Source organism: Coffea arabica, chromosome 2e (genome assembly GCF_036785885.1).
Source record: "Coffea arabica cultivar ET-39 chromosome 2e, Coffea Arabica ET-39 HiFi, whole genome shotgun sequence".
NCBI lineage: Eukaryota > Viridiplantae > Streptophyta > Magnoliopsida > Gentianales > Rubiaceae > Coffea > Coffea arabica.
In genome coordinates this window covers 32,742,953-32,760,410 of record NC_092313.1, presented here as the reverse complement: position 1 = coordinate 32,760,410, position 17,458 = coordinate 32,742,953, and the positions used below count along the sequence as shown (strand labels likewise).

The window sequence follows — 17,458 nt, the reverse complement described above, 5'->3', positions numbered from 1 at the left end:
TTAGCAAGTATAAGATATCGAGAAATGAAAAATGAAGAGTATGAATGGAATTTGTTACCTCTAAGATGCATATTTGTAATGGTAATAAAGTATGCAGATTTATCGATGAGGTGTCTGACCTGTCTTTAAGGTGTTGGAAATAAGGAATGACAACGGAGCAAGGGACCATTGCCCAAACAAACTCCTCGTCCCCGCCCCAATCCCCGTCACCCTCATCCCTTGCCCCGCCCCAACTCATAGGTGAAAATGTTTATAATTAATAAGAAATTTAATTAATAATTAAATATAAAATGTATAATTAGTCAAACGTGTAATTAGTAATTTATTATAAATATAATAATATAACTAATAATATTAATTATATCACACACACACATATATATATATATATATATATTATTCTAGTTAAACTGGGGATGAGACGAGGGTATAGTCCCCGTCCCTTGCCCCATATTTTATTGGGGAAAAATTTTACCCCCGCCCCACCCCGTCCCATCCCACCCTCCATGGAATGAGTGTCCGTGAGTACCAGTTCCAATTGCTATCCTTGTTGAAGACGGTCGTAGGCTGGCTATGTTAGCAATTGGAGTGTTAGATAGCCTTGTAGGGATTGATGTCAGGCGGTGGGATCACATCAATCATTTCATAAGGGTTAAGGTAACGGATCGAACTTCCCAAGCTGCCATCTTAGTATCCACACCGGGGACACCAGCCTCGGATACAAAGCCGAGCCGGAGCGGGCATCATGTGTCCCACAAAACTCAAGAAGGATCAATTTCTAAAGCATTGTCACAGTTTACTTCTGTTTCTTGACACTAATTATCGATACAAATGACGTAAGATTCAAATTACAAGAATTTTGATCCTACATGAGCATTGGTTATTCCTTGAATCTGGATTTCTATTGCTGAATAAGATCAAAGTGGAATAGGACCATATGATTAACTTGGGTAGTGCCTTAGTATTAACACCGAACGGATTAGGATATATGTCGATATTTCACCTACAAATGCTTAAGTTTTACTGAAGAGGTCGTTTTTGTCCTGCTGGAGTGGGTCACCCGAGCTGGAGAAGGCCTCTTATCCTGGTGGTTATCTCAAATGAGGTTACCTGCTTAAATTATAGGAGGGACTAAAGTCTCCGGTGTAACTCCGAAGCTTAAGTCAGTTCGGGAGAGAAGGAGTGATAAGTATAGAGAAGACTAGTATGCCTTTACCAGAAATTTGGTCGTCCCCCTTCTCAGTAGAAGTGTTGGGTATTTATAGGAGTCAGATAGGAGAGAGGGACTGCTTGCACAGGTCCCTAGAGATCCGGCAGGATCAGTGTATCAAGGTGGCTTAATGGACTCTGCGGAAAGGTGCGCAGGGACAGTTGTGTCAGACGGCGCATGTCAGAGCAGCTTTATCAGAAGTGTCAGAGGTGTCAGAGACCATGTTCCGCCACTCCGGTTGCCAGGTCATTATTCTTGACCTCGGCCTGACGAGGGGGAGCCTTGGCCGAGGCAATAGCCTGGCCGAAGCCAATTCCCGATGGCGAAAGGCCGAGGCGGTCGGAACGAAGAGAAACAGGGCGGGACCCTATTTCTAGCCGAGCCGGGAATACCCTCCTCATTTACCATTGACAAAATAGGTTACTAAAAATTAAGCCTTTTACAATGGAATCAATTTCAAAAGTTTATGGTTCGTTCAATTAAGTAAGATAAAGATCTTTAAGATTTATTGGAAACCCCAACTTTGCTTTGAAGAACACCCTAAAGCATTGGAATTAAGAGTACATATTTGCCTAAAATTAGCAAGGGGTTAAAGGCTTCCGTGGTATGATGTGAAATTTTAGGGTGTCATATTGTAGTTTCAATAGGTAGAAGAAATGGCTTTATAATTATGATGAAATCCTTGGAATGTCATTCTAATTTACCACCATGATTTTTAACATCCTTTCTTACAAGAATTTTGTAATAGCGAGTTATGCTGAGCGTTCATACTCAAGGTCCAATTATCACACAAATCTCATACAGTGGAAAGAAATAAAGGAGGGAATGGATCAAATTTTGAAGCCATTTCGATGCTTAAGTGAGTACACCATCCAAGAGATAGTTGTTGAGAGTCCAAAGTAGGGTTACAAACGAATTGATTCAAGTTACATTTTGGGTTAGTTGAGTTGAATCTCAATTCAATTTTACCAAACTCGAGTTCAAACTCGAATTCGATGAACTCTCAATATAAGACTCGAATTCGAATTCAACATCAAATTTGAGTTGAGTCGAACTTGAGCTCGAGTCTAAAAAATAAAAAAAAATAATTATTTTAAAAATGAATAATGTCGCGCCCCATTTTTCGCGATGGAAAAAAGAAAGAGTTTATAAAAAGATGTGATTTAATAATAATAAATGAAAAAGGACCTAGAATGGGACTTAAAAAGAATGCGACAATTTGGGTCCAAAATTTAGTCTAAAAGGGTTTTTAAGAAAAAATAGGAGTCGCCACTTAGTATGGAATTTTGGTGTACCAAGTCAGCCAAAAAAATATTTTTTTGACAAAAATAAAATAAATCAAAACCCTTTTTGACAACCCCAGGTTTTTTAAAACAAAAGAAAATAGGTTCAGGAGTCACGGTTGAAGAAAGGGAAGGCAAAGGTTTAATTGACTCAAACCTAAGGCACCCTTTCAACCTAGTCGAAACTAGTTGCGAGGTTTAGTCAAAATTTTTTCTAATCTAACCATTAGTTTTATCATATTTGGATGTTTCCTACATGGATGCAAATCTAAATTTATAAAATATCGAAAGGGTCAAAATATCCATTCAAGGATTTAATCGAACCAATGGCATTAATTGCGAAGGCCACAATGATTCCTTGAATGTGTCACGAATATGCGAATGATGAAATTAAAATAAAAGAAAAGAAATTAAATTATATACATATATAAGTGATCAAAGAAAAAGGGAATGCAACATAAAAGATACGGGAGGCAAAAACTCGTGACATAATTTTCTTATACATGGATTAGTAGGGTATTTAAACTAAAAAGTTATAATTACCCATTTTCCATGTTTGAAAAAAAATTATCCTAACATGAACAAGCAAATGAACTAGCTTAAATGAGATGCAATTCTAAATGGCATGATTAGCACCTATAGCGGGTAAGGGATAATATAATAGGGAATATCATACAAATGAGAAAAGATCCTAAAAATAAAAACATGCATGGAAACGTAGTGAATAGCACACAAAGATGAATCCAGCGCAAGACAACCTAAATGGTCTAGCGTTGGACTAGCCCATTTCTAAAAATCCTTACTAACGTTGGACTAGCAAATAAACGGAGGGAGAAACCACAACTAGCGTTGGACTAGTGTGGTGACGTCATGCATTTTTAATATATAATAAGACAAGTAAACATAGATTAAAACAAATAAACACATAAGCGCACGTAGCACGTAAACACATAAGCATAATATCTAGATGCAAAAATCCTAAGAAAAGCGGGTAAGGCACGTAACACATAAGCCACATAAGCACACAACCTATCTATTATATCGGGGAGCGCCTAACTACAATCTAAAAGGGGAAATAAAATAAAACAAATCTAATTATCTTATCTATTATATTTTTGAGGTATTTAAGTGCCTCTCAAATAATTATAAAATTAACTAAACAAACATAAGAAAATTTAAATGAACATTCAAATCAAACAAACAAAGCATATAAAAATATATAAACACATAAGAACACGTAGGAGCACATAAGAGTACGTAATTGACATTGAAATAATAATAATGGGGTACCTCCCTTTTGAAGTGGTGACTAAACGGAGTCAAATTGCCCTATTTATACTCAAAATGAACAAAAGAATCATGGCACCAATTTAATTGAAAAACTAATAATAATGAAAATTCACCTCAATATGTCAAACGTAAATAAATTTAAGAATATCTAAAAATTACAAGTTGAACATATTCAAAAGTAACATAATTAGCTATTAAAGAAAAGAAACAATCATAATAAAGAGAGTCAAAATTCATCAGGGGCTGAATTGTAAAAATTGAAAAACTTTTGGGGACAAAAATTATATTTTTCCAAAGTTTAGAGGTCAAAATTAAATGAAAGATAAAATTTAAGGACCAAAGTGAAATTAATTTAAGGACCTAAGTGAAACAAATTTAAAATGTTCTGGGCCGAAGTGAAACTACTCCAAAGATAAGGGGCTAAAGTGAAAAAATCGGTTTCTGATCTTCTTAAGAAAACAGGCTACTGGGCCATCATTTTATTTATTTGGGCCGAACACTACCTAAGCCCAGCCGAAAGTCCAAGCCAAACACACAGGCCAGCCTGCCTTTTTATCCCTCAAGCCCAACCGAAACCCAAAAGAAATAAACCAAAACCCATTTTCAAAATCCAACCAAAAATAACCACAAACCCACAAAACTTAGCCCAAACCATTTTCTTCTTCTTTTTTCTTTCTTTTCTTTCCTTCTTTTCTTCCTTCCCCAATCGTTTCTTCTTCCTTCTTCTTCGGCCAACTGAGGAAGCTTCAGCTGGCGGCCGCCGGTGGCGCCGCCGCCGGCGACCTTTCCGGTCGCCAAAATTTCTCAAAATACACCCCCTCACTCGATTTTTCACGTAGGTGCCATTTTTGAACTTAGTTTTTACAGAAAATGACCCAAAAGTGGCCAAATGCCAAGAAATCAGTTCAGTTTTTATTTTTTTAAAACCCTCAAATCTTCACCAAAAATCATAAAAATTATGCCAAAACCCTCCTTATAACTTTCACAATACAACTATAATCTTAGTTTGACAAGTAAACAACAACAAAAGGATGCATTAAATCAAAATAGCCCCAAAAATGAAGAAAATTATTCTAATGCCTTTAAAGCTCAAAACTCCAAAAAAATTTAGATAAGCACACATTTCCAGGCCTGGTGCTAGCTAAAGGTCATCCGTTTTGACAACAACATGCACAATATTCAGCCTTTTAATTCGTTGGTCATTTTGGCATTTTTTCAAACGGTTAATATGCATGCATGAGAAACATTTCCTTTTCCTTCGTCTAGTTCATGCCATTTCCCAATTTTCAGCATTGCAACAACAACAATACAAGGCAGCCAGCAGAAATGAAAGAAAACTAAACAATGAAGCATTGATTTAATGTGCTAGACAAAAACTAAAAAAATTACCTCAATGTAGGTGTGTGTGAGGTTGAGATGGAACCGAGAGGAGTTGGGGAAGATTTTTTTTTTTGTTCTGTTTCTTTCCTCCGCCCAAGTCCGAGAGAGGGAGAGTGAGGGGGCAGGCTGCAAAATTCCGAGAGCTTCCCTTCCTCTTCTCTCGTGCGTTTCTTTTTTTTTTTTCTGTCTCTGCCAAGTGAGCCCAGAGGGATTGGAGTGCTTTTTTTTTTTCTTTTTGTGGCTTGTCTTTTTGGTCTCCTGAAACTAGAGAGAGCCGAGTGCCTCCCTTCTCTTTTTTTTTCTGTGTGTTTTTTTCTTGTTCTGCGAGGGAGAGGGCCGAGAGTTGTCTGGGAGCTAGAGTGCCTTTATTTTTTTCTTGTCTCTCTGTCTAGAGAGCAGAGAACCGAGAGGGACTTGTAGCCAAAGTGGAGCTTGTGTGTTGGATTTGCCAAAATGATGATTTCTTAGCTAATGAAAAGAAAGGTCCATGGCAATTGAGTGTGGAATAGGTTAATAGTTGTTTTGGTAGGGAAAATGATGAAAGTGATTTTTTATTTCTTGATTTTTCTCTTTTGTTTTGTGTTTTTTTTTCTTTTTCCAAAAACAAACCTACAAAAATGAGAAAATCATACATTAATATGTATTAAAAAAATGATAATAATAATAACTTATCAAATAGATAAAATTTCAGAAAAATATTAAAAATTGACAAAAATTTGGTGTCTACAGCTTGCCCCTCTTTGTCTAGAGTTTCAAAGAAACTTAAGACAAAGATGTAGACTCCAAATTACTTACCTGTCTCTTCTAGCTGCTCCTGAGCTAAAATAAACAAGCCAACACTTGGTTGAAATTATTGAACAAAATGATGCAATAACATTGCAGAAAATGTGACCGAACCCATGTAGAGTTGCCTACGTATCCCACCATGGGAATCAGGTCAAACGTAGTTCCAATGCAAATGAACCACAATGAAACAAGTGCATTGACCAACTGTGGTCTTTGCAAAGTCGAAAAAGTCTGAACTCTCAGAACTTCTAAACATGAAACACAAAATGAATGAAAAAGCACAATTATTAGTCAAAACAGTCAAGAAAAGTAACTTGTCATAACTAGAAAAAGATGCGCGGAGGGACGCGGTTACGTTCCAACAGAAAATTAAATTTGTCTTTTAGAAAAAGATGCGCGGAGGGACGAGATTACGCTCCAACAGAAAATTAAATTGTCAAGAAGGAGAGATAGAAGGGTGCGCGGTGGACGCTGAGACTCACCAACAGGAAATTAAATTTGTCATGAAGGGGGATAGAAGGGTGCGCGGTGGACGCTGAGACTCATCAATAGGAAATTAAATTGATGCGCGGAGGGACGCGATTACACTCCAACAGAAAATTAAATTTGTCAATAATGGGAGGTAGAAGGGTGCGCGGTGGACGCTGAGACTCACAAACAGGAAATTAAATTGTCAAGAAGGGGAGGTAGAAGGGTGCGCGGTGGACGCTGAGACTCACCAACAGGAAATTAAATTGATGCGCAGAGGGACGCGATTACGCTCCAACAGAAAATTAAATTGATGCGCGAAGGGACGCGATTACGCTCCAACAGGAATTTAAATTTGTCAAGAATGGGAGATAGAAGGGTGCGCGATGGCCGCTGAGACTCACCAACAGGAAATTAAATTGATGCGCGGAGGGACGCGATTACACTCCAACAGAAAATTTAATTGGTCTTTTAGAAAAAGATGCGCGGAGGGAAGCGATTACGCTCCAACAGGAAATTAAATTGTCAAGAAGGGGAGGTAGAAGGGTGCGCGGTGGACGCTGAGACTCACCAACAGAAATTTAAATTGTCAATAAGGGGATAGAAGGGTGCGCGGTGGACGCTGAGACTCACCAACAGGAAATTAAATTTGATCTTCTGATTTTTTTTATTTTTTTTTAATTGAATTTTTTTTATTTGATTTTTTTGTTTTTTTGTTTTTTTGAATTTTTCTTTTTGAAATAACAGATTGGTGGGATAGACCGGGGTCCAATGAAATACTGAAAGAAATGAAAACGCAAGTCCAATACTATCAAACTAAAAGATTAAAATGCATGTTGCTCAAGTTGGTGGATTTGCTATCTTTTTTTTTTTTTATACCTTTAGAAGAAATGAAAGAAACACACTTTTTTTTTTGTTTTTGTTTTTTGTTTTTTTTTTTTGTTTTTGAAAAAATCCAAAGTGACGAATTTTAAAACTAGAAGAATACCAATGACAGTTCTCCCTTCAAGAGATTCGAGAGGTATATACATATGTCACTATCATCTCGATTTTAAAAGACTCTTTTTCTTTTTCTTTTTTTTTTAACTTTTTCCTTTCATAAAACCGATTTAGAATGCATTACCAAAATTGGAGCTCACTCCTTTTGATATTTGCCCCAGTGTAAATCATATTTAACGAAGGCCACATTTTTCGGCGAATTGATTGAAATATTGATGCTTCCCAAAATTAGCCGTCAAATGTGGTTCTTGAGCTGGGTGGTATAATTGTATGTCCGTCGCTCCTACATGGCGCGACGGGCAGCCAAATTTTTTTTTTTTTAAGTTCTTCTGGCCGTCGCGCCATGTTGGAATGACGGTCAGAGGTGTCAGAAATTTCTGACCGTCGCTCCAACATGGCGCGACGGTCGGGAATTTATTTATTTATTTTTTTAAATCCTCCTCCTTATTTTGAAAAAACAAATTTTCTCAAGCATCTATAACCTTTGACCGTGGCTTTATTGATAGCTTTTTTCACGTGAAACCTTTCCGTGAAACCTGTGTAAGTTGCCATTCGTTCATCATTGTTAGGTTGATGCATGCAATAAACAAACAAATGGACTCGATTATTGATTGTCCTCATTTAGTATGGCCTCTCCTTGTAGACATGTCCTGCAGGACATCTGCCAGACGTATACAAAATTTATTGGGCAGAAGCCTGCAGCCTTTGACCGCTTGGGACTGCAGCTTTATTTTTTTGGCTTGTTTTGTGTCAGGAACAGGCGTAGACAGCTTTTGTTTTATTTCTCAATGACACTTTAGTCACTTCAACATGGAGCAACGGGCTAGAGAAATGCACAATTCCTTCGCTTATAAATTGTTCTTCAGAGCAACTCCCAATTCCATTTCCATAAGCACAACTTCAGTCGTATCTTTTTTTTGCTGAGACTTTCGTTTCTCCCTCTTCCCTCTAATCATAAACGGAGCTCCGCATCTCCATTTCTCATGTCGGTAAAGCCTCTGCATTCTGTTCAAGCTTGGGTGTGTGAAGTGAAATAAATATTGTTTGAAGTTACAAACAATATTTGGACGGAGAGAGAGATCCTTGAAACTTAGCTACATTCTGAAGGAATTCTGAAGGAGCTCCTCCAGTGAAGTCTGAAGCTATAATATTTGAACGGAGATAGAGAGCTTGGGATTCGGTCAGTAGAGGGCGTTTGATTTGAACAGTCGTGTTTGCAAGTCTCGACAGACGAAATTCTCGCAGAAACTCCATCATTGACTAGGGAAAAACAACAATAATCAAGTAAGTAAAATACTTATCTATTTTTTTAATTATTATTCATAAATATTGTTTACTATAATTTGGAACATATCATTCATGATTATTAATTGTATAATATTGTTTGTTATGTTTTAATGTGAATTCTATTTTTGTGTTATATTATATATTATTTGTGAAATCTAAATATGACATGACATTGTTTATATTTTATTTCGTATTAGTTTTTTTTAATTGACATGGTAAATTAGAGTATTTTTTTTGTTGTAGCATGGTGATTAGTTGAAATTAATGAATGTAGTATTAATGAATTGTATAATACTAGTTATGTGGAAGAATATGTGATAACCCAGTAGAGTAGTTAGTTAGTGATTAGTTTAATTAATTAGTAAGGTAAATTATTTGATTAGATATTAATTAACCATATCACTAATCATCCTATTAAAAAAGGATAAATTTAAGTGTTGTTACCAATTAATATACTTTTAACACATGATTAAAGTTAACAATAAATTAATATAGTTTTATCACGTGATTAATACTTTAAACAATAGGTGCAGACATATGGATATGTTAATAGATGCTATTAATTTTTTTAATATTACATGTATATCGAATTAAAGGTAATTAGTGTAGATATTTTACAAAACTATTTATAGTTACAAATATATCTTAATATTTTAAATTATTTGGAGAGAAATTTTTTATGATTAATTTATCAATAAACTTTTAGACTCCATATTAGTGTTGTAGCATGTTAAATACATGCTGTTGAACTGGTTCGTAATACAAATATATTAATTAGTTTTAAACGTAATTAACTTAACATAAATATGTTAATTAGGGTTGAACTTAACATAGATATATCACTCGACTGCTTACGTAATTTAAATAAAAATACAAAAAGTTGTAAATTCTATGCACTGATTAGGTATAATAATTATGTTAAAATAATATTAAATTATATAATTTACTCCATTTTTATTATATAATTTACTCCATATATTATATTAACGTCTTTAGTAGATTAGGTGAAACATGTCAAGCGGTAATTGTCTGATGATGCAATTCTATTGGGGAGGAAAAATTGTGTATGCTGGCGGGTCAATATCATATGATCCACCGTTGCCCAAAAAGGTCATGTTCCTCACAGAAAGGGTGAATTTTGATGGATTGGTGGACATTGTATATAATATGATGGAGTTAAACCGAAATACTCATAAAATTAACTTGATATTTCGGAATTGCATGCAAAATGGTGTGTTCGGTGCCACGCCCTTGGTAGATGATAATGGAGTTGATGGAATGTATTTTTTGAAAGCTAATAGTGATCATGGGACAGAGATATATATCGAGGTTGAATCGATTCTAAATTTCAAACATGATGATATGCAAAATTTGCCTATTACAAGTTTGCATGGTAATCAAGATCCAAGCATATATGGATCGGAACATATGGATGTGGTAGGGACAATTGGCTTATATGAGAGTCAATTGACCTAAGTAGATTGTGAAAATGTTCGATCGGCTCGAAGATCTAGGAGAAAGGGTAATGGACGCCGCATGGAGGCTAATCGTCCCAGTAGTAGTCACCCAGTAATGGACACGGAACCCATTATAAGTTATGGTGTGGACATTGATACGTGTACAGTTAGGGGATTCGGGGAAAATAACGACATTGAATTTGTTGATGTTGATGCTGATGTTGATGTTGACTCCGAACCCGAACCAGATGATGATTCCGATGATGACAACCCTGTGTATGGTTCATTTCCCCATACAGGGGATCATCAGGATCATAATACTCAATGGACCTTTGATGAAGGACCACAACTGCGATATAAAGCCGGTGTTGATGCTGCATTAACGTTTGATCCACTGGATGCATGTGGGGTTGAGAAGCTAAAATTGTGGAATGAACGCACGAAAGAGTTAGAGCTTGGCCAGCTATTTGAAACCAAAGACCATGTAAAACGAGCAGTTAAATTGTGGTCTATAAAGGAAAATATGGAGTTTAAAGTCCGTGAAAGCACTCCCACAACTTGGTATGTCAGATGTCGGGCTCGCACCTCTGTACCTTCATGCAATTGGCAACTTAGGACAACCCTACGGAAATCTCACAAGATGTGGATGATCGTTACACTTGCTGAAAAGCATACATGTGTCCGTGTATGTGGTAACAACGATCATAGGCAACTGAGTGGCGACATAATAGTTGAGCACATTATCCCCCACATAATGAATGGGCCAGTGTATAGGATCAAAGAAATACAAACATCAGTGAAAAAAGAATTTCACGTTGACATTTCATACAAGAAAACCTGGTATGGCAGGCGTAGGGCTATCGATATTGTTTATGGCGATTGGCCTACGTCCGTTGCACAGCTCCCAACGTATGTCCAGGAATTACAATATACCAATCCGGGTACGGTGGTTGTGTGGGATCATCATCCACTGAGTATTTCGAGCAGTCCGATATTTGACTATATCTTTTGGGCATTTGCTCCTGCCATTGAAGGATTTCGTCATTTAAAACCCGTCATTTGTGTGGATGGTACATTTCTTAAAGGCCCGTACCGTGGAAAGATACTAACTGCTGTTGCTTTCGATGCTGACAATCATTTATTTCCTCTGGCTTTCGCATTAGTAGATGAGGAGAATAATCGCAGTTGGAGTTGGTTCATGAGACTATTGCGTATTCAGGTGTGTGGTGATATTCAAAATATATGCGTAATTTCAGATCGCCACCACGGAATAATTAACGCAATGAGGACGCTCCCAGAATGGAAAGAACCACTAGCAGTTCATCGATTTTGCTTGGTTCATGTGCGGAGCAATTTTACCCAGAAATTCAAGAATCAAAGGTAACATTATTTTTCAACTTGTTTAGGGCTTAATTTTGTTCATAGGAAATGAAATACTTTTAACGCTTTTTATAATCACCAATGCGTAGGCTTAAAGAGCTTGTGTGGGCTGCTGGATCAGCAAATCAACCTCGAAAGTACGAGGAATACATGCAACAAATATTCACATTAAATGCAGAGGCATATGCATGGTTGACAGGAGGTTCAGTTAGACCCGTACAGTGGGCCTTATGCAAAGATGGGGGCTATCGGTGGGGACACACATCTACAAATATGGCCGAATGTTTTAACAACTTAATGAGGGATGCTCGGATATTGCCGAGCACAGCTTGTATTCGGTTTACACTGAATCAGACAGTTGATCTATTTGTCGAGAACCTAAAGATCACAAAGGATCAGGTGTACCCACTCCCAAAAAAAAGTTGGAAAAAATATTTGGCTAATGAAGAAAATGGGCGAGCACACTCCGTTAGAGTGTATGATCCCGTTAGGGGAGTGTTTTGTATTACTACTGCTCATCGACAAAGTCATCGGGGTGGCAACGCGAAAACTGTTGACCTTACAAATCAAACGTGCACGTGTGGAAAATGGAGGGAATTACGATTTCCGTGTTCGCATGTGTTCGCAGCTTGCTTTAGGTCCAGAATTAATCCGATGACTCTTGTGGCGCCGGAATACACATTTTCTGCATACCAGTCTACATTTGCAGGCCATTTTTATCCGCTTAGGGACACAAAATATTGGTCGACAGCAGATTTACGATTGCATATCCTAGATGATCGTTTGAAACAAAAGACTCCGGGGCCTTTGAGAACGGCTAGAATCCTGAATGAAATGGATCGAAGGTGTCCTGATGCTCCACGTCGGTGTAGTAACTGTTTACAACCTGGACACACTGCACCTAACTACCCATATTCTGGTTACTTTCATCAATAGAATATTAGGATTAATTTGTCGTGAAATAAACCCACCCATATTTGTGTACTTTCTGAACATTTAAATGAAATGCATTCTTCTGTTATGAATATTAATGTTCTGTTATGTTGTATATGCTATTTTTCTCTTGTTGCTTTTTTCTGTTATGTTGTATATGCTATTTTTCTCTTGTTGTTTTTTAGTGGCATTTATGTATTTTGGAATATATTTTTAAGAATGCACGCTTAATTCGACTAATAATAATTTAGTTGCAGGCAGAATTGTCCATGGATAATTGGACAAGTGTGCAACCCCCGAGTCAAGGGCCGATTGACCCTTCTATATTATATTTACAGCCACACCACAGGTCTGCTGCTGTATTTCATGGCGCATATTGTGACCTAGATGTCAGAAGATGTGACAAAGAATTTTTTAAACCCTTTATGCATATAGACCCTCGAGTATCTGATTACATCGATAGGGCTGGATTTGGCGGGGTACGTAGAGCCGGTTACGTTCATGTGGATCATGGATTGATTACTGCACTTGTTGAGCGTTGGAGACAAGAGACACACACTTTTCATCTCCCTATTATGAGCGAGGCTACCATCACCTTGCAGGATGTTGAGGTGTTGTGGGGCCTGCGTGTTGATGGCCTTCCTGTTACATTAAATCATATTAGACGGAGTCCCTTACAACGCCAACAAATGGTTTCTGATCTTTTAGGAATTTGGCCAGAGAATAGGCATTTTCGAGATGGCCGACTGAAGATGTCATTCATAAAGGCACGATTACGGGTAGCATTGGAGCCCGATGCCTCTGAGGAGATAGTTCGTCAATATGCTCGGATGTACATACTGATTCTATTGGGAGGCCTACTATTTGCAGATACCACGGGCAATGTTGTTAGTACAAATTGGCTCGATTATGTACAAGACTTGGAGGCCATGGGCGAATACAGTTGGGGAAGTGCGGTGTTGGCCTGTTTATACTCGCGGATGTGTATTGCTTCTCGAGCAGAAACTAAGAGTACTGGTGGGCCTTACTTATTACTACAGGTAAATAAAAATATATTACATACATTATTTTTGCTTAAACACACATCTTATTCACTGAAAATTACCTTGATATTGAGTAGCTTTGGGCGTGGGAGCGAATCCCACTTATTCGTCCTGATATATATCCTCGATATGAGGTTGGAGATTACCCAAGAGGTGGGAGATGGGCAGATGATCGTTTAGATTATGAGCCTCCTGGTCGGCCTGTTTTGTATTATCGAGAGCAGATAGGGTTACTAAGAATGGATCAGGTATGTAATTATTTTGTGGATAATTATTATTTACATTTTTTTGAATTTCTATTCAAAGCAAATGAGGATTGAGTATATCTTTTTCCTGTTCTATCAGTTCATCTGGATGCCATATAGTGGTGACATACTGCCATCTCTACCCGCGTATTGCAGACGGGGAGAGCGTATATGGCGAGCAAAGGTCCCGTTGATATTTTGGCACATAGTTGAGTTTCATTGTCCAGAACGGGTGATGCGTCAGTTCGGCATGTTACAAAAAATTCCTGAAGAAATTGACACTGATCAAAAGGGTTTGCACCAACTTGGTCTAGCTGGTTTTCCTGGAAGAAATTGGGCTCAGTTTCATAGGAATTACTGCACTTATTGGGATCGACGCTACGAAGCTGTGGTCCCGGGACAGCCTACAGATACATTTCGACCTTCAGAAGAGTATCTCAGATGGTACCACCGTCACACCATCTTGTACATTACCTCTCCTATCCATCAGCAGACGCAGTCCGGGCACATGCTCTACGGGGTATCAGGACAACTTGAATTTCTGGTAATTACTACTCCTACAATTTTTACTCCGTCACTATGTATGTTTTGTGCTATCATTTCTTAGTCAATCTTGTACACTATATTAATTTGTCTATTTTCTTTATATCAGATGGATACCATGCAGCGCATTGGACATCAATCGCATGAAGCCCTCAATGTTGAAGAGCAACGATATGCTCTTGATCCGCGTCTTTTGACGATCATGGATGGTGCATTTGGGTCTATGCAGCACCTTCAACAATACGATCGTATGAAAATTGGTGATTGGGACCCATTTAAGACCCAAACACAGTGTCAGCACGTTCCTTATGAGAGGCCAATTGGACGTGTCCCTCGTCAAGCTCGAGCATCTACCAGTGGAGTTAGACGACATAGGCATGGCTTGCATGATGAGGACAACAACGAGACAGAGCATCGTGACCCTGAAGTGGACCCTCAAAATTGCACTAGGTCGACCGGTACACATTTTTCTACATCACTACATACACCGGTTTCGACTTTGCCACAGTTTACACCATTCACTCACTTTCCTATTTATGGTACACAATTCACTCCTTCCCCACACATACCTGCGTTTGGTTCACCATTCACGCCTTCGCCATATATACCTGTATTTGGGTACGATGCCACTACATCTGGGGGTTCCTTAGATGCAGACTTTAGCCAAATAAATGATTTGCTTGGTGCCACGGGAGGTGGTTCTACTACTGTAGATCTTCCGGATTATTGCACTCTTGGTCAGACTATGTTCATGCCTACTCATACCCAACCAATGGGCATGTCAGGACATACTGTTCCAGGAAATTTTAACGACTATCGTTCCAAAGACACTGATGACAGTGATGGGACAGCTGAGTCGACAGGCGAGGATACCCTTGTCTCTGATAACGCAGATGAAGATTATGGCCCATCTACTGCTGTTCCACAAGTTCCTACTCTAGTTATCGGAGAACGAGTGCAACGTAATCGTCAGAGAAGGCTTGCTACTAGATATTGTTGTCCCCCGACGATATCTCAGGAGAAGGATAAGGGCAAGGCTAAGGGCAAGGCTAAAGGTAAAGGCAAGAAAACTGCGAGGCATTGATATTATTTTGTCTTCGACGATATTTTATATCTCATCCATTTAATTTAATGCATTTCACATGACATTTAATTTAATTTTGTTGTCTACTTTTTCTGTTTAATCCAATCACTTTTAATTTGAATAACGTTAAATATTTTCAAAATAAAGAAGTACAAGTTATTTTATTAAACCCTATAATTGGATAGAAGGGTCCCTATACGATAATACCTACAAAACAAATAAATACTAGTCATTTTATAGCTATTTTAATAGATTAAATTATTAAAACTAATTATCGTATATCAAATAATGAAACGCAAAAAATTCTTCATTTCTACAAATATGTTATTAATATTTTTATACCATTACATTTTATATGAAAATTCAAATATATAAATCGTAATTCATATTATAATTTTTCATTTTTTTATACAATTATGGTTCCTTTAACATTCTGTGTGCATGATACATAATAAAGTTAAAATTAACAAATCATAATAATATTAAGCAATACTTTTATCCATTACGCAATCACTTCAATTTAAATCATATTATTAAATTAATTTTTAAATTTAACAAATCATAACAGTTACGCATGTTATATAATTTAAACTTGATAAAATGGTAAACATTAATTCTTTAAGAATTGCCTAAATCCTTTAACAAATGGATCAAAATTTTTAAATCTAATCTCCTTTAAAATACTTGTTTTTAAAATTTTGTCAAACTAAAGCATTGTTTTAAAACTTTTCATTTTAAATAATTTTTACAGAAAAATTTTTGAGAAATTTCCAAATGAATTGGACAAAGATTTAAAAAAAAAACATTTCTAAATCACTGAGTTGAAGGATTTTTTATTAAAACAAATTCTAAATTATTTGTAACGTAAACCCTAACCCTAACCCTTACCGTAAGTGTAACCCTAACAAAAAATTTTCTTTTTTTACTGAGAGGATTTTTTTTAAAAAAAAACATTTCTGACCGTCGCGCCACGTTGGACCGACGGTCAGAGGATTTAAAAAAAAAAAAAATTCCCGACCGTCGCGCCATGTTGGAGCGACGGTCAGAAATGTCTGACACCTCTGACCGTCGCTCCAACATGGCGCGACAGCCAGAAATTTCTGACACCTCTGACCGTCGCTCCAACATGGCGCGACGGCCAGAAGAACTTTAAAAAAAAAAATTTGGCTGCCCGTCGCGCCATGTAGGAGCGACGGGCATACAATTATACCACCCAGCTCAAGAACCACATTTGACGGCTAATTTTGGGAAGCATCAATATTTCAATCAATTAGCCACATTTTTCATGCTTTTGAAAAAGAAAAACGAGTGATCATATGATACCAACACCATGTGATTCCTTGTGCTCCTTTTGGCCCTGAGAACCACGCAAGTATGATCTTTCGATGTCAAAATTGCTCCTCAAGAGTTGTGTTGCAACTTGTTTTGAATCTTCTCAATTTTCCAGCATCAGTCAGCCATACCTCACTTTGTACCACAAATCAACTTTTCTAATGACCAGATCTGAATGAATGGCCAGTATCTCAAGTGTCAGCAACCCGCTTTTCGTTCATGATTCTCTTGTGCTCCAAAATCTCACATTGATGACCTTAACCTTTCGGATTTTCGCAAAGGTCACACCTTTTTATTTTATTTTGTTTTCATTTTCTTCTTTTTTTTCTTTTTCATCCTTCTCTTTTTTTTCTTTTCTTTTTTTTTTCAATCCCTTTTTCTTTTTTTTTTTTCATTCTTTTGAAGACACCCTTTCAGGTTTTCACCTAATGAACAAATCTTGTTAACGACATTTATCAACTCAGAAATGTATTTAAAGAAAGGGTGGCATCAGCGCGACAACCCTTCCCATGTAAAAATGGTGAAGGTGTACTGACCTCAATTGCCATTTGATTAAGTGATTTTTATTAGAAATACCACTAAAGCGGAGGTCGAGACTTTATGATTTTTATTATGGGGTCATGTGAGGTGTAGAAAAAGTGTTAAGGCTTTAAAGCAAAATCTTCAAAGAGGTTTCAAAAACCCTAAGACCGCATTCTATCAATATTTGCCCCAGTATGAGGGTATTAAAACCGAAAA

The 17,458-nt window shown here is 37.2% G+C and overlaps 1 protein-coding gene across 1 annotated transcript; it reads left to right on the top strand.

The window, feature by feature from the left end:
• The first annotated feature begins 10,239 nt into the window (after window positions 1–10,239).
• LOC140036229 (uncharacterized) lies at window positions 10,240–12,476 on the top strand. Its single transcript, XM_072077560.1, has 2 exons — window positions 10,240–11,540; window positions 11,630–12,476. Exons 1-2 carry the CDS (start codon window positions 10,240–10,242, stop codon window positions 12,474–12,476), a joined length of 2,148 nt encoding a protein of 715 aa, XP_071933661.1.
• Window positions 12,477–17,458: the final 4,982 nt, after the last annotated feature.

Excerpts from the sequence above, each read along its gene's own strand:
- LOC140036229 (XM_072077560.1), top strand. The coding sequence starts at position 10,240 with ATGGAGGCTAATCGTCCCAGTAGTAGTCACCCAGTAATGGACACGGAA. Across the intron at positions 11,541-11,629 it reads CAGAAATTCAAGAATCAAAG|GCTTAAAGAGCTTGTGTGGG; the intron begins GTAACATTATTT and ends ACCAATGCGTAG.